Raw genomic sequence first — 26,511 nt, forward strand, 5'->3', positions numbered from 1 at the left:
ACATTGAAAATTACCTTTGATTGAGGCAGTTTTATATTGGAAATTTGCACTTCACTAGACAGCTTGTCTAAGACATTAGGAAGAATAGACGAGAAGTCAAAATCTTTTTCACTGCTTCCGAACATCACATCGTTTAAAGGTTTTGTTTCGAAAGATGATGAGGAATTAAAACAATCTGTATTTATCGGGGATATTGCTTTATCACATGACAAAGTATTATGAACGGATACTTTTAGCTCAAGATTATCTCCAAAACGAGACGAATCTTTAAGATGTTCAAAGATAACTGGCACGTTATCAAAATCTTTTGCTGTAAAGTTTTTGGGTGAAATACTTGCACTAACATTTTCAAAAGCGTTTGACTTAGAAAGATCATTCTCAAAAGAACAAACTTCATTTTTTGACAACACCTCATCGAATACTACAGCTTGAAAATTCATACTGTCTGTAACCATGTTATCTATATTAGAGAAAGAGAGCTCAGTGAAATTTCTTTTCATGTTATTAACACTCAATTCAGGATCGTTAACTAGTGCATCGGTAAGAATGCTAGGTTTATCATTTTGAGGAGAATACTGTAGTTTATTTAAATCAGTACTTAAGGTATCCGCAGGCAATTTACAAACCGAGTTATAATCGGAAGAATCAAAAGGGTGTTCTGACTGAACTGATATGTTAAAATCGTCATTGATAATGGAGGAACCATTAAAAATAAAACCACCATTCTGCATACTTGAAATGTTAAAAACGATAAAAGGCTCAACTGGCGGCTTTAATAACACTTCATAACCATTATTCCCATATATCATTGATTTGGAGTACTGTTTACCAGCATTTGAAAATACGTCTCCATGATTAAATGTACAAAGACCTTCATTGGAAGAAAAGCTTGAACTATACGAACCGGAAGAGTCTTTATCTATTATACCATCATCTACTTCGCTTCGAACAATCACAGTCTTAACAGTATAAAACACACGACGCACAACAACAGTTTTCATACGACGCATCCTATTTGCTTTAATAATAGCAGATGATTTCAGAATATCACGCTTAACAGAACTATGAGCAGACAAAGAAATCAGAACAGGAGATGCATCATCAACATTATGATATCGAATATCGGAGGAACGTAAGTTAATTAAAGATTCAGAACCAAATGTTGGATAATTCAAATACTCATCATCTTTACGAAGGATCAAAGATCCTCGCTCCGCTTCAACAAGGTCTCTATCAACATGAACAACTCCTCTAAACACTCGTCTCGAACAGATCTCTTCTTCAGATAGCTCAAACTCGTCAAAAGCCACCGCCGGAGCGCATTCTTCAAACGACACTGGTGACGCTTCTTCAACAATCTCCTCAACATTCCTGCTTGCGTGCAAACCCGGTACACCTGTCACTTCAGTAACCTCAATCTTAGACACCTCTCTAACCACTGATCGCTGAGTGGGAAGGACAACAGCCTTTCGCTGAACAGTTCGGAAAACTTCACGCCTCACAACAGGCTCTTCAAGTTTTAAAGAAGACACCACACTTTCATCAGGTAAACTCTTCCGTGATTCAGGTGTGCAAACAGTCGCACCAGCAGTTAGCGAGTCAGTCGAAAGGTCTGGCCTTGAAACGCTCGCAGCAACTCGGACTATCTTTCGAGCTGTCACCTCTATCTGCTCTTCTTCAAGCACAGGTTCTGAAACCTCAATCAAGTCCACCTCAACTGCACTGCTGGACGGTAAATGTTTCACCAGCTCATCATCTTTACGAAGGATCAAAGATCCTCGCTCCGCTTCAACAAGGTCTCTATCAACATGAACAACTCCTCTAAACACTCGTCTCGAACAGATCTCTTCTTCAGATAGCTCAAACTCGTCAAAAGCCACCGCCGGAGCGCATTCTTCAAACGACACTGGTGACGCTTCTTCAACAATCTCCTCAACATTCCTGCTTGCGTGCAAACCCGGTACACCTGTCACTTCAGTAACCTCAATCTTAGACACCTCTCTAACCACTGATCGCTGAGTGGGAAGGACAACAGCCTTTCGCTGAACAGTTCGGAAAACTTCACGCCTCACAACAGGCTCTTCAAGTTTTAAAGAAGACACCACACTTTCATCAGGTAAACTCTTCCGTGATTCAGGTGTGCAAACAGTCGCACCAGCAGTTAGCGAGTCAGTCGAAAGGTCTGGCCTTGAAACGCTCGCAGCAACTCGGACTATCTTTCGAGCTGTCACCTCTATCTGCTCTTCTTCAAGCACAGGTTCTGAAACCTCAATCAAGTCCACCTCAACTGCACTGCTGGACGGTAAATGTTTCACCAGCTCATCATCTTTACGAAGGATCAAAGATCCTCGCTCCGCTTCAACAAGGTCTCTATCAACATGAACAACTCCTCTAAACACTCGTCTCGAACAGATCTCTTCTTCAGATAGCTCAAACTCGTCAAAAGCCACCGCCGGAGCGCATTCTTCAAACGACACTGGTGACGCTTCTTCAACAATCTCCTCAACATTCCTGCTTGCGTGCAAACCCGGTACACCTGTCACTTCAGTAACCTCAATCTTAGGCACCTCTCTAACCACTGATCGCTGAGTGGGAAGGACAACAGCCTTTCGCTGAACAGTTCGGAAAACTTCACGCCTCACAACAGGCTCTTCAAGTTTTAAAGAAGACACCACACTTTCATCAGGTAAACTCTTCCGTGATTCAGGTGTGCAAACAGTCGCACCAGCAGTTAGCGAGTCAGTCGAAAGGTCTGGCCTTGAAACGCTCGCAGCAACTCGGACTATCTTTCGAGCTGTCACCTCTATCTGCTCTTCTTCAAGCACAGGTTCTGAAACCTCAATCAAGTCCACCTCAACTGCACTGCTGGACGGTAAATGTTTCACCAGCTCATCATCTTTACGAAGGATCAAAGATCCTCGCTCCGCTTCAACAAGGTCTCTATCAACATGAACAACTCCTCTAAACACTCGTCTCGAACAGATCTCTTCTTCAGATAGCTCAAACTCGTCAAAAGCCACCGCCGGAGCGCATTCTTCAAACGACACTGGTGACGCTTCTTCAACAATCTCCTCAACATTCCTGCTTGCGTGCAAACCCGGTACACCTGTCACTTCAGTAACCTCAATCTTAGACACCTCTCTAACCACTGATCGCTGAGTGGGAAGGACAACAGCCTTTCGCTGAACAGTTCGGAAAACTTCACGCCTCACAACAGGCTCTTCAAGTTTTAAAGAAAACAACGTACTCTCTTTAATTGACGCATCTGTAGAATCAGATGATCTGTGCTCTAAGTTTTCACTTATGGAATCTGATTTTAATGATGATTCAAATTTTTGTGATCTTTTTATTACCCGGACGATCTTTCGAGTAACCAGCTCTTCTACCTCATCTGACAAAGGCGACATATTTGAATCTGAATTTTCTCGCTTATTACAATCTGGTGCATAATATGTCTTTCTAAAATCGGCATTTACTTTTTCTCTAGAGAATGATTCTTGATTCATATTTGCAGGTCTTATTGAAAATAGTGAGGCAGTTCTCGTAACTTGCCTAACATTGACAGTCTCTTCAGATAGCTCACTACCCTCAAAACTAACATCTGGAATACATTCTTGAAATGACACTGCTGTAGTTTGCACAACTATCTCCTCATTGTTTACATATGGGACTATTTGAAGTTCATTAGGGAACTGAATTACATCAACCTCAGACACAAAATCTTTCCTAAAAACTGAACGCAGCGTTGGAACTGCCACTGGCTTTCTTTGAACTGTTCGTAAAACAAGATGACAAACGGCTGTTTCTTGAACCGATACGTGATCTTGGATGTTATTATTTGGAAAAATATCCTTCAAACCATAAGGTATAACTTCCACATTACGATTTAAAGATTCAGAGACAGAAAACGCTGCAGCCATAGGAGATTTGTTAACAATACGCACCACTTTTCGACTAGTCATCTCAATATGAGCTACCTCACCTACAGAGTCAGAGAGAGTAACCGAATCTTCCTCAATCTCAGAAATGGTAGGCAAGTAAGACACTTTGCCTACAAAAATATCATTACCAAAACAGCTGTCAGTCCTTATATCAACAAAGTCTGAATGATTAAAATTTGCATTTCGATAAACCTTTCTCACTGTAACATGATCCTCAATAATAGCGCTTTCGTCAATATTTTGAGAAGATATTGGCTCTTGAAAGGAAACTGCGATTCTCTCATAAACAGGCTCCGCTGCGATTTTCTTGTGAGAAAACGATAAACGAGGCGAGTCACCAACATGAGGAAAGAGCACTCTAAAAACAGTACGCCTGGTGGGAACTACTACAGGCATTCGCCGAACAGTTCTAAAAATATAACTTACAGAAACATCAGAAACAACATGCGCGGAATCATTGTAAAGCGCCAAAGATGAAACACCATCAGGCACCTCAGAAGAAAGGTTATTTTGTGCCTGAATAACAGAATCATCAGGTAACAAGATGGTTCGCACAATAACCACCGGTCGCTGAAAATCAAAAGTGCATATGATGGGAGTTGATGGTGGTAATAAATGATTAAAAGAGACAATGGTCCTTTCACGAAATACTCTACGAGTAATAACTTCAACCTGCTCCTCTTCAAGCACAGGTTCTGAAACCTCAATCAAGTCCACCTCAACTGCACTGCTGGACGGTAAATGTTTCACCAGCTCATCATCTTTACGAAGGATCAAAGATCCTCGCTCCGCTTCAACAAGGTCTCTATCAACATGAACAACTCCTCTAAACACTCGTCTCGAACAGATCTCTTCTTCAGATAGCTCAAACTCGTCAAAAGCCACCGCCGGAGCGCATTCTTCAAACGACACTGGTGACGCTTCTTCAACAATCTCCTCAACATTCCTGCTTGCGTGCAAACCCGGTACACCTGTCACTTCAGTAACCTCAATCTTAGACACCTCTCTAACCACTGATCGCTGAGTGGGAAGGACAACAGCCTTTCGCTGAACAGTTCGGAAAACTTCACGCCTCACAACAGGCTCTTCAAGTTTTAAAGAAGACACCACACTTTCATCAGGTAAACTCTTCCGTGATTCAGGTGTGCAAACAGTCGCACCAGCAGTTAGCGAGTCAGTCGAAAGGTCTGGCCTTGAAACGCTCGCAGCAACTCGGACTATCTTTCGAGCTGTCACCTCTATCTGCTCTTCTTCAAGCACAGGTTCTGAAACCTCAATCAAGTCCACCTCAACTGCACTGCTGGACGGTAAATGTTTCACCAGCTCATCATCTTTACGAAGGATCAAAGATCCTCGCTCCGCTTCAACAAGGTCTCTATCAACATGAACAACTCCTCTAAACACTCGTCTCGAACAGATCTCTTCTTCAGATAGCTCAAACTCGTCAAAAGCCACCGCCGGAGCGCATTCTTCAAACGACACTGGTGACGCTTCTTCAACAATCTCCTCAACATTCCTGCTTGCGTGCAAACCCGGTACACCTGTCACTTCAGTAACCTCAATCTTAGACACCTCTCTAACCACTGATCGCTGAGTGGGAAGGACAACAGCCTTTCGCTGAACAGTTCGGAAAACTTCACGCCTCACAACAGGCTCTTCAAGTTTTAAAGAAGACACCACACTTTCATCAGGTAAACTCTTCCGTGATTCAGGTGTGCAAACAGTCGCACCAGCAGTTAGCGAGTCAGTCGAAAGGTCTGGCCTTGAAACGCTCGCAGCAACTCGGACTATCTTTCGAGCTGTCACCTCTATCTGCTCTTCTTCAAGCACAGGTTCTGAAACCTCAATCAAGTCCACCTCAACTGCACTGCTGGACGGTAAATGTTTCACCAGCTCATCATCTTTACGAAGGATCAAAGATCCTCGCTCCGCTTCAACAAGGTCTCTATCAACATGAACAACTCCTCTAAACACTCGTCTCGAACAGATCTCTTCTTCAGATAGCTCAAACTCGTCAAAAGCCACCGCCGGAGCGCATTCTTCAAACGACACTGGTGACGCTTCTTCAACAATCTCCTCAACATTCCTGCTTGCGTGCAAACCCGGTACACCTGTCACTTCAGTAACCTCAATCTTAGACACCTCTCTAACCACTGATCGCTGAGTGGGAAGGACAACAGCCTTTCGCTGAACAGTTCGGAAAACTTCACGCCTCACAACAGGCTCTTCAAGTTTTAAAGAAGACACCACACTTTCATCAGGTAAACTCTTCCGTGATTCAGGTGTGCAAACAGTCGCACCAGCAGTTAGCGAGTCAGTCGAAAGGTCTGGCCTTGAAACGCTCGCAGCAACTCGGACTATCTTTCGAGCTGTCACCTCTATCTGCTCTTCTTCAAGCACAGGTTCTGAAACCTCAATCAAGTCCACCTCAACTGCACTGCTGGACGGTAAATGTTTCACCAGCTCATCATCTTTACGAAGGATCAAAGATCCTCGCTCCGCTTCAACAAGGTCTCTATCAACATGAACAACTCCTCTAAACACTCGTCTCGAACAGATCTCTTCTTCAGATAGCTCAAACTCGTCAAAAGCCACCGCCGGAGCGCATTCTTCAAACGACACTGGTGACGCTTCTTCAACAATCTCCTCAACATTCCTGCTTGCGTGCAAACCCGGTACACCTGTCACTTCAGTAACCTCAATCTTAGACACCTCTCTAACCACTGATCGCTGAGTGGGAAGGACAACAGCCTTTCGCTGAACAGTTCGGAAAACTTCACGCCTCACAACAGGCTCTTCAAGTTTTAAAGAAGACACCACACTTTCATCAGGTAAACTCTTCCGTGATTCAGGTGTGCAAACAGTCGCACCAGCAGTTAGCGAGTCAGTCGAAAGGTCTGGCCTTGAAACGCTCGCAGCAACTCGGACTATCTTTCGAGCTGTCACCTCTATCTGCTCTTCTTCAAGCACAGGTTCTGAAACCTCAATCAAGTCCACCTCAACTGCACTGCTGGACGGTAAATGTTTCACCAGCTCATCATCTTTACGAAGGATCAAAGATCCTCGCTCCGCTTCAACAAGGTCTCTATCAACATGAACAACTCCTCTAAACACTCGTCTCGAACAGATCTCTTCTTCAGATAGCTCAAACTCGTCAAAAGCCACCGCCGGAGCGCATTCTTCAAACGACACTGGTGACGCTTCTTCAACAATCTCCTCAACATTCCTGCTTGCGTGCAAACCCGGTACACCTGTCACTTCAGTAACCTCAATCTTAGACACCTCTCTAACCACTGATCGCTGAGTGGGAAGGACAACAGCCTTTCGCTGAACAGTTCGGAAAACTTCACGCCTCACAACAGGCTCTTCAAGTTTTAAAGAAGACACCACACTTTCATCAGGTAAACTCTTCCGTGATTCAGGTGTGCAAACAGTCGCACCAGCAGTTAGCGAGTCAGTCGAAAGGTCTGGCCTTGAAACGCTCGCAGCAACTCGGACTATCTTTCGAGCTGTCACCTCTATCTGCTCTTCTTCAAGCACAGGTTCTGAAACCTCAATCAAGTCCACCTCAACTGCACTGCTGGACGGTAAATGTTTCACCAGCTCATCATCTTTACGAAGGATCAAAGATCCTCGCTCCGCTTCAACAAGGTCTCTATCAACATGAACAACTCCTCTAAACACTCGTCTCGAACAGATCTCTTCTTCAGATAGCTCAAACTCGTCAAAAGCCACCGCCGGAGCGCATTCTTCAAACGACACTGGTGACGCTTCTTCAACAATCTCCTCAACATTCCTGCTTGCGTGCAAACCCGGTACACCTGTCACTTCAGTAACCTCAATCTTAGACACCTCTCTAACCACTGATCGCTGAGTGGGAAGGACAACAGCCTTTCGCTGAACAGTTCGGAAAACTTCACGCCTCACAACAGGCTCTTCAAGTTTTAAAGAAGACACCACACTTTCATCAGGTAAACTCTTCCGTGATTCAGGTGTGCAAACAGTCGCACCAGCAGTTAGCGAGTCAGTCGAAAGGTCTGGCCTTGAAACGCTCGCAGCAACTCGGACTATCTTTCGAGCTGTCACCTCTATCTGCTCTTCTTCAAGCACAGGTTCTGAAACCTCAATCAAGTCCACCTCAACTGCACTGCTGGACGGTAAATGTTTCACCAGCTCATCATCTTTACGAAGGATCAAAGATCCTCGCTCCGCTTCAACAAGGTCTCTATCAACATGAACAACTCCTCTAAACACTCGTCTCGAACAGATCTCTTCTTCAGATAGCTCAAACTCGTCAAAAGCCACCGCCGGAGCGCATTCTTCAAACGACACTGGTGACGCTTCTTCAACAATCTCCTCAACATTCCTGCTTGCGTGCAAACCCGGTACACCTGTCACTTCAGTAACCACAATCTTAGGCACCTCTCTAACCACCGATCGCTGAGTGGGAAGGACAACAGCCTTTCGCTGAACAGTTCGGAAAACTTCACGCCTCACAACAGGCTCTTCAAGTTTTAAAGAAGACACCACACTTTCATCAGGTAAACTCTTCCGTGATTCAGGTGTGCAAACAGTCGCACCAGCAGTTAGCGAGTCAGTCGAAAGGTCTGGCCTTGAAACGCTCGCAGCAACTCGGACTATCTTTCGAGCTGTCACCTCTATCTGCTCTTCTTCAAGCACAGGTTCTGAAACCTCAATCAAGTCCACCTCAACTGCACTGCTGGACGGTAAATGTTTCACCAGCTCATCATCTTTACGAAGGATCAAAGATCCTCGCTCCGCTTCAACAAGGTCTCTATCAACATGAACAACTCCTCTAAACACTCGTCTCGAACAGATCTCTTCTTCAGATAGCTCAAACTCGTCAAAAGCCACCGCCGGAGCGCATTCTTCAAACGACACTGGTGACGCTTCTTCAACAATCTCCTCAACATTCCTGCTTGCGTGCAAACCCGGTACACCTGTCACTTCAGTAACCTCAATCTTAGACACCTCTCTAACCACTGATCGCTGAGTGGGAAGGACAACAGCCTTTCGCTGAACAGTTCGGAAAACTTCACGCCTCACAACAGGCTCTTCAAGTTTTAAAGAAGACACCACACTTTCATCAGGTAAACTCTTCCGTGATTCAGGTGTGCAAACAGTCGCACCAGCAGTTAGCGAGTCAGTCGAAAGGTCTGGCCTTGAAACGCTCGCAGCAACTCGGACTATCTTTCGAGCTGTCACCTCTATCTGCTCTTCTTCAAGCACAGGTTCTGAAACCTCAATCAAGTCCACCTCAACTGCACTGCTGGACGGTAAATGTTTCACCAGCTCATCATCTTTACGAAGGATCAAAGATCCTCGCTCCGCTTCAACAAGGTCTCTATCAACATGAACAACTCCTCTAAACACTCGTCTCGAACAGATCTCTTCTTCAGATAGCTCAAACTCGTCAAAAGCCACCGCCGGAGCGCATTCTTCAAACGACACTGGTGACGCTTCTTCAACAATCTCCTCAACATTCCTGCTTGCGTGCAAACCCGGTACACCTGTCACTTCAGTAACCTCAATCTTAGGCACCTCTCTAACCACTGATCGCTGAGTGGGAAGGACAACAGCCTTTCGCTGAACAGTTCGGAAAACTTCACGCCTCACAACAGGCTCTTCAAGTTTTAAAGAAGACACCACACTTTCATCAGGTAAACTCTTCCGTGATTCAGGTGTGCAAACAGTCGCACCAGCAGTTAGCGAGTCAGTCGAAAGGTCTGGCCTTGAAACGCTCGCAGCAACTCGGACTATCTTTCGAGCTGTCACCTCTATCTGCTCTTCTTCAAGCACAGGTTCTGAAACCTCAATCAAGTCCACCTCAACTGCACTGCTGGACGGTAAATGTTTCACCAGCTCATCATCTTTACGAAGGATCAAAGATCCTCGCTCCGCTTCAACAAGGTCTCTATCAACATGAACAACTCCTCTAAACACTCGTCTCGAACAGATCTCTTCTTCAGATAGCTCAAACTCGTCAAAAGCCACCGCCGGAGCGCATTCTTCAAACGACACTGGTGACGCTTCTTCAACAATCTCCTCAACATTCCTGCTTGCGTGCAAACCCGGTACACCTGTCACTTCAGTAACCTCAATCTTAGACACCTCTCTAACCACTGATCGCTGAGTGGGAAGGACAACAGCCTTTCGCTGAACAGTTCGGAAAACTTCACGCCTCACAACAGGCTCTTCAAGTTTTAAAGAAAACAACGTACTCTCTTTAATTGACGCATCTGTAGAATCAGATGATCTGTGCTCTAAGTTTTCACTTATGGAATCTGATTTTAATGATGATTCAAATTTTTGTGATCTTTTTATTACCCGGACGATCTTTCGAGTAACCAGCTCTTCTACCTCATCTGACAAAGGCGACATATTTGAATCTGAATTTTCTCGCTTATTACAATCTGGTGCATAATATGTCTTTCTAAAATCGGCATTTACTTTTTCTCTAGAGAATGATTCTTGATTCATATTTGCAGGTCTTATTGAAAATAGTGAGGCAGTTCTCGTAACTTGCCTAACATTGACAGTCTCTTCAGATAGCTCACTACCCTCAAAACTAACATCTGGAATACATTCTTGAAATGACACTGCTGTAGTTTGCACAACTATCTCCTCATTGTTTACATATGGGACTATTTGAAGTTCATTAGGGAACTGAATTACATCAACCTCAGACACAAAATCTTTCCTAAAAACTGAACGCAGCGTTGGAACTGCCACTGGCTTTCTTTGAACTGTTCGTAAAACAAGATGACAAACGGCTGTTTCTTGAACCGATACGTGATCTTGGATGTTATTATTTGGAAAAATATCCTTCAAACCATAAGGTATAACTTCCACATTACGATTTAAAGATTCAGAGACAGAAAACGCTGCAGCCATAGGAGATTTGTTAACAATACGCACCACTTTTCGACTAGTCATCTCAATATGAGCTACCTCACCTACAGAGTCAGAGAGAGTAACCGAATCTTCCTCAATCTCAGAAATGGTAGGCAAGTAAGACACTTTGCCTACAAAAATATCATTACCAAAACAGCTGTCAGTCCTTATATCAACAAAGTCTGAATGATTAAAATTTGCATTTCGATAAACCTTTCTCACTGTAACATGATCCTCAATAATAGCGCTTTCGTCAATATTTTGAGAAGATATTGGCTCTTGAAAGGAAACTGCGATTCTCTCATAAACAGGCTCCGCTGCGATTTTCTTGTGAGAAAACGATAAACGAGGCGAGTCACCAACATGAGGAAAGAGCACTCTAAAAACAGTACGCCTGGTGGGAACTACTACAGGCATTCGCCGAACAGTTCTAAAAATATAACTTACAGAAACATCAGAAACAACATGCGCGGAATCATTGTAAAGCGCCAAAGATGAAACACCATCAGGCACCTCAGAAGAAAGGTTATTTTGTGCCTGAATAACAGAATCATCAGGTAACAAGATGGTTCGCACAATAACCACCGGTCGCTGAAAATCAAAAGTGCATATGATGGGAGTTGATGGTGGTAATAAATGATTACAAGAGACAATGGTCCTTTCACGAAATACTCTACGAGTAATAACTTCAACCTGCTCCTCTTCAAGCACAGGTTCTGAAACCTCAATCAAGTCCACCTCAACTGCACTGCTGGACGGTAAATGTTTCACCAGCTCATCATCTTTACGAAGGATCAAAGATCCTCGCTCCGCTTCAACAAGGTCTCTATCAACATGAACAACTCCTCTAAACACTCGTCTCGAACAGATCTCTTCTTCAGATAGCTCAAACTCGTCAAAAGCCACCGCCGGAGCGCATTCTTCAAACGACACTGGTGACGCTTCTTCAACAATCTCCTCAACATTCCTGCTTGCGTGCAAACCCGGTACACCTGTCACTTCAGTAACCTCAATCTTAGACACCTCTCTAACCACTGATCGCTGAGTGGGAAGGACAACAGCCTTTCGCTGAACAGTTCGGAAAACTTCACGCCTCACAACAGGCTCTTCAAGTTTTAAAGAAGACACCACACTTTCATCAGGTAAACTCTTCCGTGATTCAGGTGTGCAAACAGTCGCACCAGCAGTTAGCGAGTCAGTCGAAAGGTCTGGCCTTGAAACGCTCGCAGCAACTCGGACTATCTTTCGAGCTGTCACCTCTATCTGCTCTTCTTCAAGCACAGGTTCTGAAACCTCAATCAAGTCCACCTCAACTGCACTGCTGGACGGTAAATGTTTCACCAGCTCATCATCTTTACGAAGGATCAAAGATCCTCGCTCCGCTTCAACAAGGTCTCTATCAACATGAACAACTCCTCTAAACACTCGTCTCGAACAGATCTCTTCTTCAGATAGCTCAAACTCGTCAAAAGCCACCGCCGGAGCGCATTCTTCAAACGACACTGGTGACGCTTCTTCAACAATCTCCTCAACATTCCTGCTTGCGTGCAAACCCGGTACACCTGTCACTTCAGTAACCACAATCTTAGGCACCTCTCTAACCACTGATCGCTGAGTGGGAAGGACAACAGCCTTTCGCTGAACAGTTCGGAAAACTTCACGCCTCACAACAGGCTCTTCAAGTTTTAAAGAAGACACCACACTTTCATCAGGTAAACTCTTCCGTGATTCAGGTGTGCAAACAGTCGCACCAGCAGTTAGCGAGTCAGTCGAAAGGTCTGGCCTTGAAACGCTCGCAGCAACTCGGACTATCTTTCGAGCTGTCACCTCTATCTGCTCTTCTTCAAGCACAGGTTCTGAAACCTCAATCAAGTCCACCTCAACTGCACTGCTGGACGGTAAATGTTTCACCAGCTCATCATCTTTACGAAGGATCAAAGATCCTCGCTCCGCTTCAACAAGGTCTCTATCAACATGAACAACTCCTCTAAACACTCGTCTCGAACAGATCTCTTCTTCAGATAGCTCAAACTCGTCAAAAGCCACCGCCGGAGCGCATTCTTCAAACGACACTGGTGACGCTTCTTCAACAATCTCCTCAACATTCCTGCTTGCGTGCAAACCCGGTACACCTGTCACTTCAGTAACCTCAATCTTAGACACCTCTCTAACCACTGATCGCTGAGTGGGAAGGACAACAGCCTTTCGCTGAACAGTTCGGAAAACTTCACGCCTCACAACAGGCTCTTCAAGTTTTAAAGAAGACACCACACTTTCATCAGGTAAACTCTTCCGTGATTCAGGTGTGCAAACAGTCGCACCAGCAGTTAGCGAGTCAGTCGAAAGGTCTGGCCTTGAAACGCTCGCAGCAACTCGGACTATCTTTCGAGCTGTCACCTCTATCTGCTCTTCTTCAAGCACAGGTTCTGAAACCTCAATCAAGTCCACCTCAACTGCACTGCTGGACGGTAAATGTTTCACCAGCTCATCATCTTTACGAAGGATCAAAGATCCTCGCTCCGCTTCAACAAGGTCTCTATCAACATGAACAACTCCTCTAAACACTCGTCTCGAACAGATCTCTTCTTCAGATAGCTCAAACTCGTCAAAAGCCACCGCCGGAGCGCATTCTTCAAACGACACTGGTGACGCTTCTTCAACAATCTCCTCAACATTCCTGCTTGCGTGCAAACCCGGTACACCTGTCACTTCAGTAACCTCAATCTTAGACACCTCTCTAACCACTGATCGCTGAGTGGGAAGGACAACAGCCTTTCGCTGAACAGTTCGGAAAACTTCACGCCTCACAACAGGCTCTTCAAGTTTTAAAGAAGACACCACACTTTCATCAGGTAAACTCTTCCGTGATTCAGGTGTGCAAACAGTCGCACCAGCAGTTAGCGAGTCAGTCGAAAGGTCTGGCCTTGAAACGCTCGCAGCAACTCGGACTATCTTTCGAGCTGTCACCTCTATCTGCTCTTCTTCAAGCACAGGTTCTGAAACCTCAATCAAGTCCACCTCAACTGCACTGCTGGACGGTAAATGTTTCACCAGCTCATCATCTTTACGAAGGATCAAAGATCCTCGCTCCGCTTCAACAAGGTCTCTATCAACATGAACAACTCCTCTAAACACTCGTCTCGAACAGATCTCTTCTTCAGATAGCTCAAACTCGTCAAAAGCCACCGCCGGAGCGCATTCTTCAAACGACACTGGTGACGCTTCTTCAACAATCTCCTCAACATTCCTGCTTGCGTGCAAACCCGGTACACCTGTCACTTCAGTAACCTCAATCTTAGACACCTCTCTAACCACTGATCGCTGAGTGGGAAGGACAACAGCCTTTCGCTGAACAGTTCGGAAAACTTCACGCCTCACAACAGGCTCTTCAAGTTTTAAAGAAGACACCACACTTTCATCAGGTAAACTCTTCCGTGATTCAGGTGTGCAAACAGTCGCACCAGCAGTTAGCGAGTCAGTCGAAAGGTCTGGCCTTGAAACGCTCGCAGCAACTCGGACTATCTTTCGAGCTGTCACCTCTATCTGCTCTTCTTCAAGCACAGGTTCTGAAACCTCAATCAAGTCCACCTCAACTGCACTGCTGGACGGTAAATGTTTCACCAGCTCATCATCTTTACGAAGGATCAAAGATCCTCGCTCCGCTTCAACAAGGTCTCTATCAACATGAACAACTCCTCTAAACACTCGTCTCGAACAGATCTCTTCTTCAGATAGCTCAAACTCGTCAAAAGCCACCGCCGGAGCGCATTCTTCAAACGACACTGGTGACGCTTCTTCAACAATCTCCTCAACATTCCTGCTTGCGTGCAAACCCGGTACACCTGTCACTTCAGTAACCTCAATCTTAGACACCTCTCTAACCACTGATCGCTGAGTGGGAAGGACAACAGCCTTTCGCTGAACAGTTCGGAAAACTTCACGCCTCACAACAGGCTCTTCAAGTTTTAAAGAAGACACCACACTTTCATCAGGTAAACTCTTCCGTGATTCAGGTGTGCAAACAGTCGCACCAGCAGTTAGCGAGTCAGTCGAAAGGTCTGGCCTTGAAACGCTCGCAGCAACTCGGACTATCTTTCGAGCTGTCACCTCTATCTGCTCTTCTTCAAGCACAGGTTCTGAAACCTCAATCAAGTCCACCTCAACTGCACTGCTGGACGGTAAATGTTTCACCAGCTCATCATCTTTACGAAGGATCAAAGATCCTCGCTCCGCTTCAACAAGGTCTCTATCAACATGAACAACTCCTCTAAACACTCGTCTCGAACAGATCTCTTCTTCAGATAGCTCAAACTCGTCAAAAGCCACCGCCGGAGCGCATTCTTCAAACGACACTGGTGACGCTTCTTCAACAATCTCCTCAACATTCCTGCTTGCGTGCAAACCCGGTACACCTGTCACTTCAGTAACCTCAATCTTAGACACCTCTCTAACCACTGATCGCTGAGTGGGAAGGACAACAGCCTTTCGCTGAACAGTTCGGAAAACTTCACGCCTCACAACAGGCTCTTCAAGTTTTAAAGAAGACACCACACTTTCATCAGGTAAACTCTTCCGTGATTCAGGTGTGCAAACAGTCGCACCAGCAGTTAGCGAGTCAGTCGAAAGGTCTGGCCTTGAAACGCTCGCAGCAACTCGGACTATCTTTCGAGCTGTCACCTCTATCTGCTCTTCTTCAAGCACAGGTTCTGAAACCTCAATCAAGTCCACCTCAACTGCACTGCTGGACGGTAAATGTTTCACCAGCTCATCATCTTTACGAAGGATCAAAGATCCTCGCTCCGCTTCAACAAGGTCTCTATCAACATGAACAACTCCTCTAAACACTCGTCTCGAACAGATCTCTTCTTCAGATAGCTCAAACTCGTCAAAAGCCACCGCCGGAGCGCATTCTTCAAACGACACTGGTGACGCTTCTTCAACAATCTCCTCAACATTCCTGCTTGCGTGCAAACCCGGTACACCTGTCACTTCAGTAACCTCAATCTTAGGCACCTCTCTAACCACTGATCGCTGAGTGGGAAGGACAACAGCCTTTCGCTGAACAGTTCGGAAAACTTCACGCCTCACAACAGGCTCTTCAAGTTTTAAAGAAGACACCACACTTTCATCAGGTAAACTCTTCCGTGATTCAGGTGTGCAAACAGTCGCACCAGCAGTTAGCGAGTCAGTCGAAAGGTCTGGCCTTGAAACGCTCGCAGCAGCTCGGACTATCTTTCGAGCTGTCACCTCTATCTGCTCTTCTTCAAGCACAGGTTCTGAAACCTCAATCAAGTCCACCTCAACTGCACTGCTGGACGGTAAATGTTTCACCAGCTCATCATCTTTACGAAGGATCAAAGATCCTCGCTCCGCTTCAACAAGGTCTCTATCAACATGAACAACTCCTCTAAACACTCGTCTCGAACAGATCTCTTCTTCAGATAGCTCAAACTCGTCAAAAGCCACCGCCGGAGCGCATTCTTCAAACGACACTGGTGACGCTTCTTCAACAATCTCCTCAACATTCCTGCTTGCGTGCAAACCCGGTACACCTGTCACTTCAGTAACCTCAATCTTAGACACCTCTCTAACCACTGATCGCTGAGTGGGAAGGACAACAGCCTTTCGCTGAACAGTTCGGAAAACTTCACGCCTCACAACAGGCTCTTCAAGTTTTAAAGAAGACACCACACTTTCATCAGGTAAACTCTTCCGTGATTCAGGTGTGCAAACAGTCGCACCAGCAGTTAGCGAGTCAGTCGAAAGGTCTGGCCTTGAAACGCTCGCAGCAACTCGGACTATCTTTCGAGCTGTCACCTCTATCTGCTCTTCTTCAAGCACAGGTTCTGAAACCTCAATCAAGTCCACCTCAACTGCACTGCTGGACGGTAAATGTTTCACCAGCTCATCATCTTTACGAAGGATCAAAGATCCTCGCTCCGCTTCAACAAGGTCTCTATCAACATGAACAACTCCTCTAAACACTCGTCTCGAACAGATCTCTTCTTCAGATAGCTCAAACTCGTCAAAAGCCACCGCCGGAGCGCATTCTTCAAACGACACTGGTGACGCTTCTTCAACAATCTCCTCAACATTCCTGCTTGCGTGCAAACCCGGTACACCTGTCACTTCAGTAACCTCAATCTTAGACACCTCTCTAACCACTGATCGCTGAGTGGGAAGGACAACAGCCTTTCGCTGAACAGTTCGGAAAACTTCACGCCTCACAACAGGCTCTTCAAGTTTTAAAGAAGACACCACACTTTCATCAGGTAAACTCTTCCGTGATTCAGGTGTGCAAACAGTCGCACCAGCAGTTAGCGAGTCAGTCGAAAGGTCTGGCCTTGAAACGCTCGCAGCAACTCGGACTATCTTTCGAGCTGTCACCTCTATCTGCTCTTCTTCAAGCACAGGTTCTGAAACCTCAATCAAGTCCACCTCAACTGCACTGCTGGACGGTAAATGTTTCACCAGCTCATCATCTTTACGAAGGATCAAAGATCCTCGCTCCGCTTCAACAAGGTCTCTATCAACATGAACAACTCCTCTAAACACTCGTCTCGAACAGATCTCTTCTTCAGATAGCTCAAACTCGTCAAAAGCCACCGCCGGAGCGCATTCTTCAAACGACACTGGTGACGCTTCTTCAACAATCTCCTCAACATTCCTGCTTGCGTGCAAACCCGGTACACCTGTCACTTCAGTAACCTCAATCTTAGACACCTCTCTAACCACTGATCGCTGAGTGGGAAGGACAACAGCCTTTCGCTGAACAGTTCGGAAAACTTCACGCCTCACAACAGGCTCTTCAAGTTTTAAAGAAGACACCACACTTTCATCAGGTAAACTCTTCCGTGATTCAGGTGTGCAAACAGTCGCACCAGCAGTTAGCGAGTCAGTCGAAAGGTCTGGCCTTGAAACGCTCGCAGCAACTCGGACTATCTTTCGAGCTGTCACCTCTATCTGCTCTTCTTCAAGCACAGGTTCTGAAACCTCAATCAAGTCCACCTCAACTGCACTGCTGGACGGTAAATGTTTCACCAGCTCATCATCTTTACGAAGGATCAAAGATCCTCGCTCCGCTTCAACAAGGTCTCTATCAACATGAACAACTCCTCTAAACACTCGTCTCGAACAGATCTCTTCTTCAGATAGCTCAAACTCGTCAAAAGCCACCGCCGGAGCGCATTCTTCAAACGACACTGGTGACGCTTCTTCAACAATCTCCTCAACATTCCTGCTTGCGTGCAAACCCGGTACACCTGTCACTTCAGTAACCTCAATCTTAGACACCTCTCTAACCACTGATCGCTGAGTGGGAAGGACAACAGCCTTTCGCTGAACAGTTCGGAAAACTTCACGCCTCACAACAGGCTCTTCAAGTTTTAAAGAAGACACCACACTTTCATCAGGTAAACTCTTCCGTGATTCAGGTGTGCAAACAGTCGCACCAGCAGTTAGCGAGTCAGTCGAAAGGTCTGGCCTTGAAACGCTCGCAGCAACTCGGACTATCTTTCGAGCTGTCACCTCTATCTGCTCTTCTTCAAGCACAGGTTCTGAAACCTCAATCAAGTCCACCTCAACTGCACTGCTGGACGGTAAATGTTTCACCAGCTCATCATCTTTACGAAGGATCAAAGATCCTCGCTCCGCTTCAACAAGGTCTCTATCAACATGAACAACTCCTCTAAACACTCGTCTCGAACAGATCTCTTCTTCAGATAGCTCAAACTCGTCAAAAGCCACCGCCGGAGCGCATTCTTCAAACGACACTGGTGACGCTTCTTCAACAATCTCCTCAACATTCCTGCTTGCGTGCAAACCCGGTACACCTGTCACTTCAGTAACCTCAATCTTAGACACCTCTCTAACCACTGATCGCTGAGTGGGAAGGACAACAGCCTTTCGCTGAACAGTTCGGAAAACTTCACGCCTCACAACAGGCTCTTCAAGTTTTAAAGAAGACACCACACTTTCATCAGGTAAACTCTTCCGTGATTCAGGTGTGCAAACAGTCGCACCAGCAGTTAGCGAGTCAGTCGAAAGGTCTGGCCTTGAAACGCTCGCAGCAACTCGGACTATCTTTCGAGCTGTCACCTCTATCTGCTCTTCTTCAAGCACAGGTTCTGAAACCTCAATCAAGTCCACCTCAACTGCACTGCTGGACGGTAAATGTTTCACCAGCTCATCATCTTTACGAAGGATCAAAGATCCTCGCTCCGCTTCAACAAGGTCTCTATCAACATGAACAACTCCTCTAAACACTCGTCTCGAACAGATCTCTTCTTCAGATAGCTCAAACTCGTCAAAAGCCACCGCCGGAGCGCATTCTTCAAACGACACTGGTGACGCTTCTTCAACAATCTCCTCAACATTCCTGCTTGCGTGCAAACCCGGTACACCTGTCACTTCAGTAACCTCAATCTTAGACACCTCTCTAACCACTGATCGCTGAGTGGGAAGGACAACAGCCTTTCGCTGAACAGTTCGGAAAACTTCACGCCTCACAACAGGCTCTTCAAGTTTTAAAGAAGACACCACACTTTCATCAGGTAAACTCTTCCGTGATTCAGGTGTGCAAACAGTCGCACCAGCAGTTAGCGAGTCAGTCGAAAGGTCTGGCCTTGAAACGCTCGCAGCAACTCGGACTATCTTTCGAGCTGTCACCTCTATCTGCTCTTCTTCAAGCACAGGTTCTGAAACCTCAATCAAGTCCACCTCAACTGCACTGCTGGACGGTAAATGTTTCACCAGCTCATCATCTTTACGAAGGATCAAAGATCCTCGCTCCGCTTCAACAAGGTCTCTATCAACATGAACAACTCCTCTAAACACTCGTCTCGAACAGATCTCTTCTTCAGATAGCTCAAACTCGTCAAAAGCCACCGCCGGAGCGCATTCTTCAAACGACACTGGTGACGCTTCTTCAACAATCTCCTCAACATTCCTGCTTGCGTGCAAACCCGGTACACCTGTCACTTCAGTAACCTCAATCTTAGACACCTCTCTAACCACTGATCGCTGAGTGGGAAGGACAACAGCCTTTCGCTGAACAGTTCGGAAAACTTCACGCCTCACAACAGGCTCTTCAAGTTTTAAAGAAGACACCACACTTTCATCAGGTAAACTCTTCCGTGATTCAGGTGTGCAAACAGTCGCACCAGCAGTTAGCGAGTCAGTCGAAAGGTCTGGCCTTGAAACGCTCGCAGCAACTCGGACTATCTTTCGAGCTGTCACCTCTATCTGCTCTTCTTCAAGCACAGGTTCTGAAACCTCAATCAAGTCCACCTCAACTGCACTGCTGGACGGTAAATGTTTCACCAGCTCATCATCTTTACGAAGGATCAAAGATCCTCGCTCCGCTTCAACAAGGTCTCTATCAACATGAACAACTCCTCTAAACACTCGTCTCGAACAGATCTCTTCTTCAGATAGCTCAAACTCGTCAAAAGCCACCGCCGGAGCGCATTCTTCAAACGACACTGGTGACGCTTCTTCAACAATCTCCTCAACATTCCTGCTTGCGTGCAAACCCGGTACACCTGTCACTTCAGTAACCTCAATCTTAGACACCTCTCTAACCACTGATCGCTGAGTGGGAAGGACAACAGCCTTTCGCTGAACAGTTCGGAAAACTTCACGCCTCACAACAGGCTCTTCAAGTTTTAAAGAAGACACCACACTTTCATCAGGTAAACTCTTCCGTGATTCAGGTGTGCAAACAGTCGCACCAGCAGTTAGCGAGTCAGTCGAAAGGTCTGGCCTTGAAACGCTCGCAGCAACTCGGACTATCTTTCGAGCTGTCACCTCTATCTGCTCTTCTTCAAGCACAGGTTCTGAAACCTCAATCAAGTCCACCTCAACTGCACTGCTGGACGGTAAATGTTTCACCAGCTCATCATCTTTACGAAGGATCAAAGATCCTCGCTCCGCTTCAACAAGGTCTCTATCAACATGAACAACTCCTCTAAACACTCGTCTCGAACAGATCTCTTCTTCAGATAGCTCAAACTCGTCAAAAGCCACCGCCGGAGCGCATTCTTCAAACGACACTGGTGACGCTTCTTCAACAATCTCCTCAACATTCCTGCTTGCGTGCAAACCCGGAACACCTGTCACTTCAATAACCTCAATCTTAGACACCTCTCTAACCACTGATCGCTGAGTGGGAAGGACAACAGCCTTTCGCTGAACAGTTCGGAAAACTTCACGCCTCACAACAGGCTCTTCAAGTTTTAAAGAAGACACCACACTTTCATCAGGTAAACTCTTCCGTGATTCAGGTGTGCAAACAGTCGCACCAGCAGTTAGCGAGTCAGTCGAAAGGTCTGGCCTTGAAACGCTCGCAGCAACTCGGACTATCTTTCGAGCTGTCACCTCTATCTGCTCTTCTTCAAGCACAGGTTCTGAAACCTCAATCAAGTCCACCTCAACTGCACTGCTGGACGGTAAATGTTTCACCAGCTCATCATCTTTACGAAGGATCAAAGATCCTCGCTCCGCTTCAACAAGGTCTCTATCAACATGAACAACTCCTCTAAACACTCGTCTCGAACAGATCTCTTCTTCAGATAGCTCAAACTCGTCAAAAGCCACCGCCGGAGCGCATTCTTCAAACGACACTGGTGACGATGCTTCTATATTATCTTCTGACTTTGTTGTTTCAAATGATATTTTTTTTGATTTATTTAAATATTTTTCGTCTAATGTTGTTATCGTGATGTTTTGTTTCTTCGTTATTTTCTCAAAATGTGTTATAATTTGATTTTTTTTTTGTGCGTTCACTATTACTTCATGAAATTTAGAATTTGTATTTTTATCACTCTCAAGCAAATGACTTTGTAAAATGTATGAAATTTTTCTGATGCTGTCACATTTTTCAAGATATAATTTTCTTATTACAGTTCTTTTGGTAGGGACTATCACAGGCTTTCTTGTAACTTTTCTTAGCAATTTCTTTTTGCGGTCGTTAAACTTAAGGGAAATTTCTTGCGGAATTTCAGAAACAGGTATTTCAAAAGAAGATTTTTTTGATTTGGGAATGTTATTCTCTTCTGGTAATAGGATTGTTTTCTTTAAAACAATTTGTTGTCCAAAATCATAAGTATAAGTAATTGGAGTTGAAACTGTGAATTCGGTATCCTCATAATCTCTCTTTGAAACATGCATAATTATTCCAGTTTTGTGCTCACTTGGCGTTTCTTTTGGCTTTGTTATGGGAATTAAATGATTAATTCTTTCCCTATCAGTTGGTAATTGTATTACATTTGTGTTAATATCTTTTTTGTCATAAAGGTTCTCTTTATCTGTAATGCTATTTGGAAGCAAATCAGCTTTATTATAAATTGGCTTTACACTTATTCTGTTTCTAGATAGCTCTATATCTTCTGAGCCAATTGTAGGTATGCTTTCTTGGAGAAAAGTTGTTGAGGTTTCAAAAGCAATTACCTCTTCATTTTTGAATTGTTGTTTGTCGAGTTGAGGATACATTTCAGTTATATTAACCACAGTTATATATATTTTTCTAAAAACAGAGCGTTTACTAGGGACCTCAAAAGGCTTTCGCTCAACTGTTCGATAAACATGATGACACATTTCTGGGTCTGTGTTATTTGAAGAACTTTTATGCAACTTAATTGGTAAACCATTCTTTCTATCAGAAAGACTAATACCCATACTAACACTCAATGACTGAGACACCTCTAACACTTCAGGCATTGAATTTTTAATTGCAACCCTTATTATTTTTCTTGCTGTTATTTCAATCAGGATCTCCTCTGTCATGGCCTCAGAAAGAAGTGCTGAATTATTCTCATTTTTGGCAACTGATAGTAGTGTCTCTTTTTCCCACAAATTAGGATCTTCAGAGCCAACTTTTGAAACAAATACTCTTTCTGAAATAGATGCAGCCATGTTCTCTTCTGATATTTTGTTATCAATATAAATGGAACTAGGAATATTATTTTCCATATTATCGTTTTTTAAGCTTAACTTGCTAAATTGACTTAAGTTGATTTGCTCTAACACATTTCTATCTTCTTTAATTTTGTGGATGGAATCTTCTGCTTCAATAGGAAAGTACAAATTGTTTAACTGATTCACTTCTAGAAAGAACTTTCTGATTACCTGACGCCTTGTTGTGTTTACAACAGGTTTCCTAATTACTCTTCTTAAACAAATGCTTTTAAATACTGTTTTTAAAGGAGCTATAGATATTTTCTCATTTTCCTGCAATTCAGTTGCACTTTTCTCTTCATGATTTATTAATGTAGAGGAGAATAATCTTTTATCTACACCTTTAAAATCTTCTTGTAGTTGTGAATTTGATATCTCAAATCCTTCTTCAAAACATAGACCTGGCATACTTGAATCAAAAAAATCTAACTTGTTGACTTTAGTTGGTTCCAAATGTTGTAGGTTATAATGGTTCAAACAAATTTGTTTTTTTTCCATGGCATATAGGTTTGACTGGTTTTTCTTAATATCAAAAGAAATTACTTCATTGTTTTCATTACAATTGAGGAGTTTATCAGATTCTAATTGAGATATTGTCATCGGTTTGGTAAGGTTTTCACCTTGCATATCTAATTTCTCTCTTGCAAGTTCATAAGAAGGCTCTTCTGATTTAACAATGAAAAGTTTTCTAAACACTCTCCGAAGTGTTGGCTTAACTACTGGCCTTCTAATTACTCTTCTCAAAACAACTTGTCTAAAACTTTCAGTAATGAAAGACTTTGAATCAATTTTTGTTTCATTAATATTTATAAGGGAAATTGTTTTTTTGTTTTCTTTGTAAGTATCATTTGGAAACGATGAAAAATTTTTTTCAGGAACAGAGATAATTAAATCATTTTTGAATACACTTGTTCTACCTGTTTCTTCAAGTGCCACATCCAATGGTTCTTCACTTTCTTTACTAATAAAGGTCCCTTCACATTCTAGAGTGCTAATAAGATTTTCAGATACATTTTCTTCATTTATATCAGAATTGATAACACAGATTATTTCTTTTGCCAAATTATCATTTTGTACTATCATTCTATGTACTTTTCTTTTTGTAACTTGTGTAACAGGTTTTCTAATCACTCTTCTTAATTCCAATACCTGTGACTCCTGTTGCTCAGTTTTTTGCTTAAGGACTTGCTTCTCTTTATATATCAACTTATTTAAATCACAACTTTTAACAGTATATTCAAATGAAGAGCCTTTATAACCAACTTTTTTCACATAATACCGATGCACCTTTCGACGAGGAACTTTTTGATGCTCTATTTCGTATTCATAATTTTTTTTTTTTCCTTCAGTAACAGAATTATCAATTAACATATTTGCATCAGAAAAACTTTCCATGAAATTAAAAATATCAGGTGGAAGAGTTTCAACTTTAATGTTCTCATGTGCAACAATACTTTCTATTTCAGGTTTAAGCTTTTTCAAGCTTACTTGTTTAGTGCTGATAACTGCTTTGGGTACATATTGACGATGAATTTGTCTGGGTGTTTTTTTTTTCTCTACACCATTATTATCACTTTGCTCACTAAGATTTTTTAAAATGCGGTCTTTAAGTTTTCTTTTTTGAATACTTTCAAATGCATCATTGTTAGTGTCATTAAGAATATTTTCTTCATTCAAATCCTTAACATTGATTGGGGACATTTTCACACTTTTTGGCACAAATATTGATGACTTGAACTTTTTATGATCTGAAACAGCTTTGTTATGCTGCTTAATTAATGGCTGAGCATCAACTTTTATTTTAACAATAGCCTTAGGATTTTTAGTCATAGATTTGTCTTTCCCAAAACTATGATAAGAAAAATTGTGCAGCTTTTGTTTCTCTCTGAGTACTTTATCATCATTAGATTTGCTGTGTAGGTGTGACACATTTTTCAATGTTTCTGAGTCTTCACTAAATGGTGATTTAGAAATACTAGTTACAATTAATTGCTCTGGTTTATATGACTTAACACGCATTACTGCTTCCTCTCTATCATTATTTGCAACCTCAAAACCTCTAAGGAGAATTTTAACTTCTTTATTCCCTTTTAACTTCTCTTTTTCAAAATATTTTCTACTTGTCAATTTTGTAATGTTGCTGTGCTCATCAACAAATTTTTTATGTAGTTCTGTTTCTCCCTGTGCTATAGCACTTGAAGCAAGATGACTGTTGGGTGAAGGTAGTTTCAGGTCGTCTAATGAATAAATATTTTCTAATCTTTGACTATTGTTCTGGTACAATTGCTTTTCTTCACTAGAAGAAACATTTTTTCTTGGAAGGCTGAGGGATTTGAATTGCTTATTTGAGGCTTCAATTGACTGAAATGTATCAGATGAATGTCTAGATGTTTTTGGAAGAGTATGTAATTTCAAATTAGAATTTGGAGCATTGAGCATTTTAAACATTTCAAAAGTTTTTTTCTTGTCATCTTTTTCATTAACCAGCTGCTCATCTTCTGTTATTGCCCTTTTTATAACTTGTGTACGTTTTGTCACATGTGTAATTTTTTTCACAATTCTCTTAATAATGTTTCCATCTTTATCTCTTACAAGTTCTTCATTTGTAGTTGTATCAGTTTCATTTGGGCTATGGATGATAACAGAACCTTCTTCCATAGTAATATTGTCATTGTTAAACTCATTATCATTTGGAACATGAACTTCTTCAACATGCTCTATTCCATTTTCATCAGTGTACTTCTTTCTAACAACTCTTTGATGAGTTCGGGTGATCTTCTTCACAACTCTCTGCCTGACTTTTCGCCCATATTTGTCAGTTATAAAAATATCCTCTGCTGAAATATCAGGTGAATGAAGGTCAGAAGCAGAAACTTCATGTCTGTTCACAGGAATTGTTGAACCTTCATTAAAGCTGAAAGAGATGCTCTGGTTTTGGTTGTTTGGTAATTTAAAACTATTTCTTACATTTATTTCTGAAAAAGTTTCATTATTTGCATCTGTTTCCACTGGTGTAGCTCTTAGTTCACTAAACATTTCTTCACCTTTTCGTTGGAATCCATTATCATTTTGAAATGAAGTATGTAAAGAGTTTGCAGAACCAGATGACAGGTTTTTTGTGTGTGGAGTAGCAATAAAATTAACACCAATATTTTCTGTACAAGATTGGTTTAGAGAATATTCATAGGGCAAAGGACTAGTGAAAGACTTAAATGGAACTGTTGGACTAGATCTTCCTTCAAATTGAAATGGGCTTGATGCTTTTGTATGCATTTTGTAAGAACCAGAACTTCTTATAGTTTTATTATCATTTTTCAGTAATGGACTGTTAGGGGAAGATCTTACATAGTTTTGTTGATCAACAAAGTAAGAATCTTTAAAACCCATTGGTGAAGTGGGTGTAGTGGGAGTAGAACTAAACTGATATCTGCGTGGAGATTGTAAAAAAACTACATTCTGATTTGAAATAAGGTGTTCATCTTCGTTGTAAGAGTGAATTTTTTCATTTGAACAGTATCCTTGCTGACCTTTGAGCGATAGAAAAAGTGATTTCTTATTTGGTTTATTATTTGTCTCTACCTCTAAGCTGAGAATGTTTTTTGATACCTAAAGAACAAGAATTTCATAATTTTTTTAATATCATTATTAAATAGATAACTTTACTCTCAGATAACATACAATGTGTCAATCCCTATAAAGA

At 43.1% G+C, this 26,511-nt stretch overlaps 1 protein-coding gene across 1 annotated transcript in view; it reads right to left on the minus strand.

Annotated features, from left to right (window-relative positions):
- Positions 1–26,511, minus strand: part of LOC145187185 (uncharacterized) — a 59,096-nt gene that overhangs the window by 17,635 nt on the left and 14,950 nt on the right. The window contains exon 13 of the mRNA XM_090077212.1: positions 15–26,417. Coding sequence (XP_089933338.1) covers positions 15–26,417 — 26,403 coding nt within the window. The remainder of the gene's footprint in view (positions 1–14; positions 26,418–26,511) is intronic.

The sequence above is a fragment of the Hydra viridissima genome, unplaced genomic scaffold (assembly GCF_058129835.1).
Source record: "Hydra viridissima isolate aposymbiotic clone 2 unplaced genomic scaffold, HvirCarnegie_v1 scaffold_2, whole genome shotgun sequence".
NCBI lineage: Eukaryota > Metazoa > Cnidaria > Hydrozoa > Anthoathecata > Hydridae > Hydra > Hydra viridissima.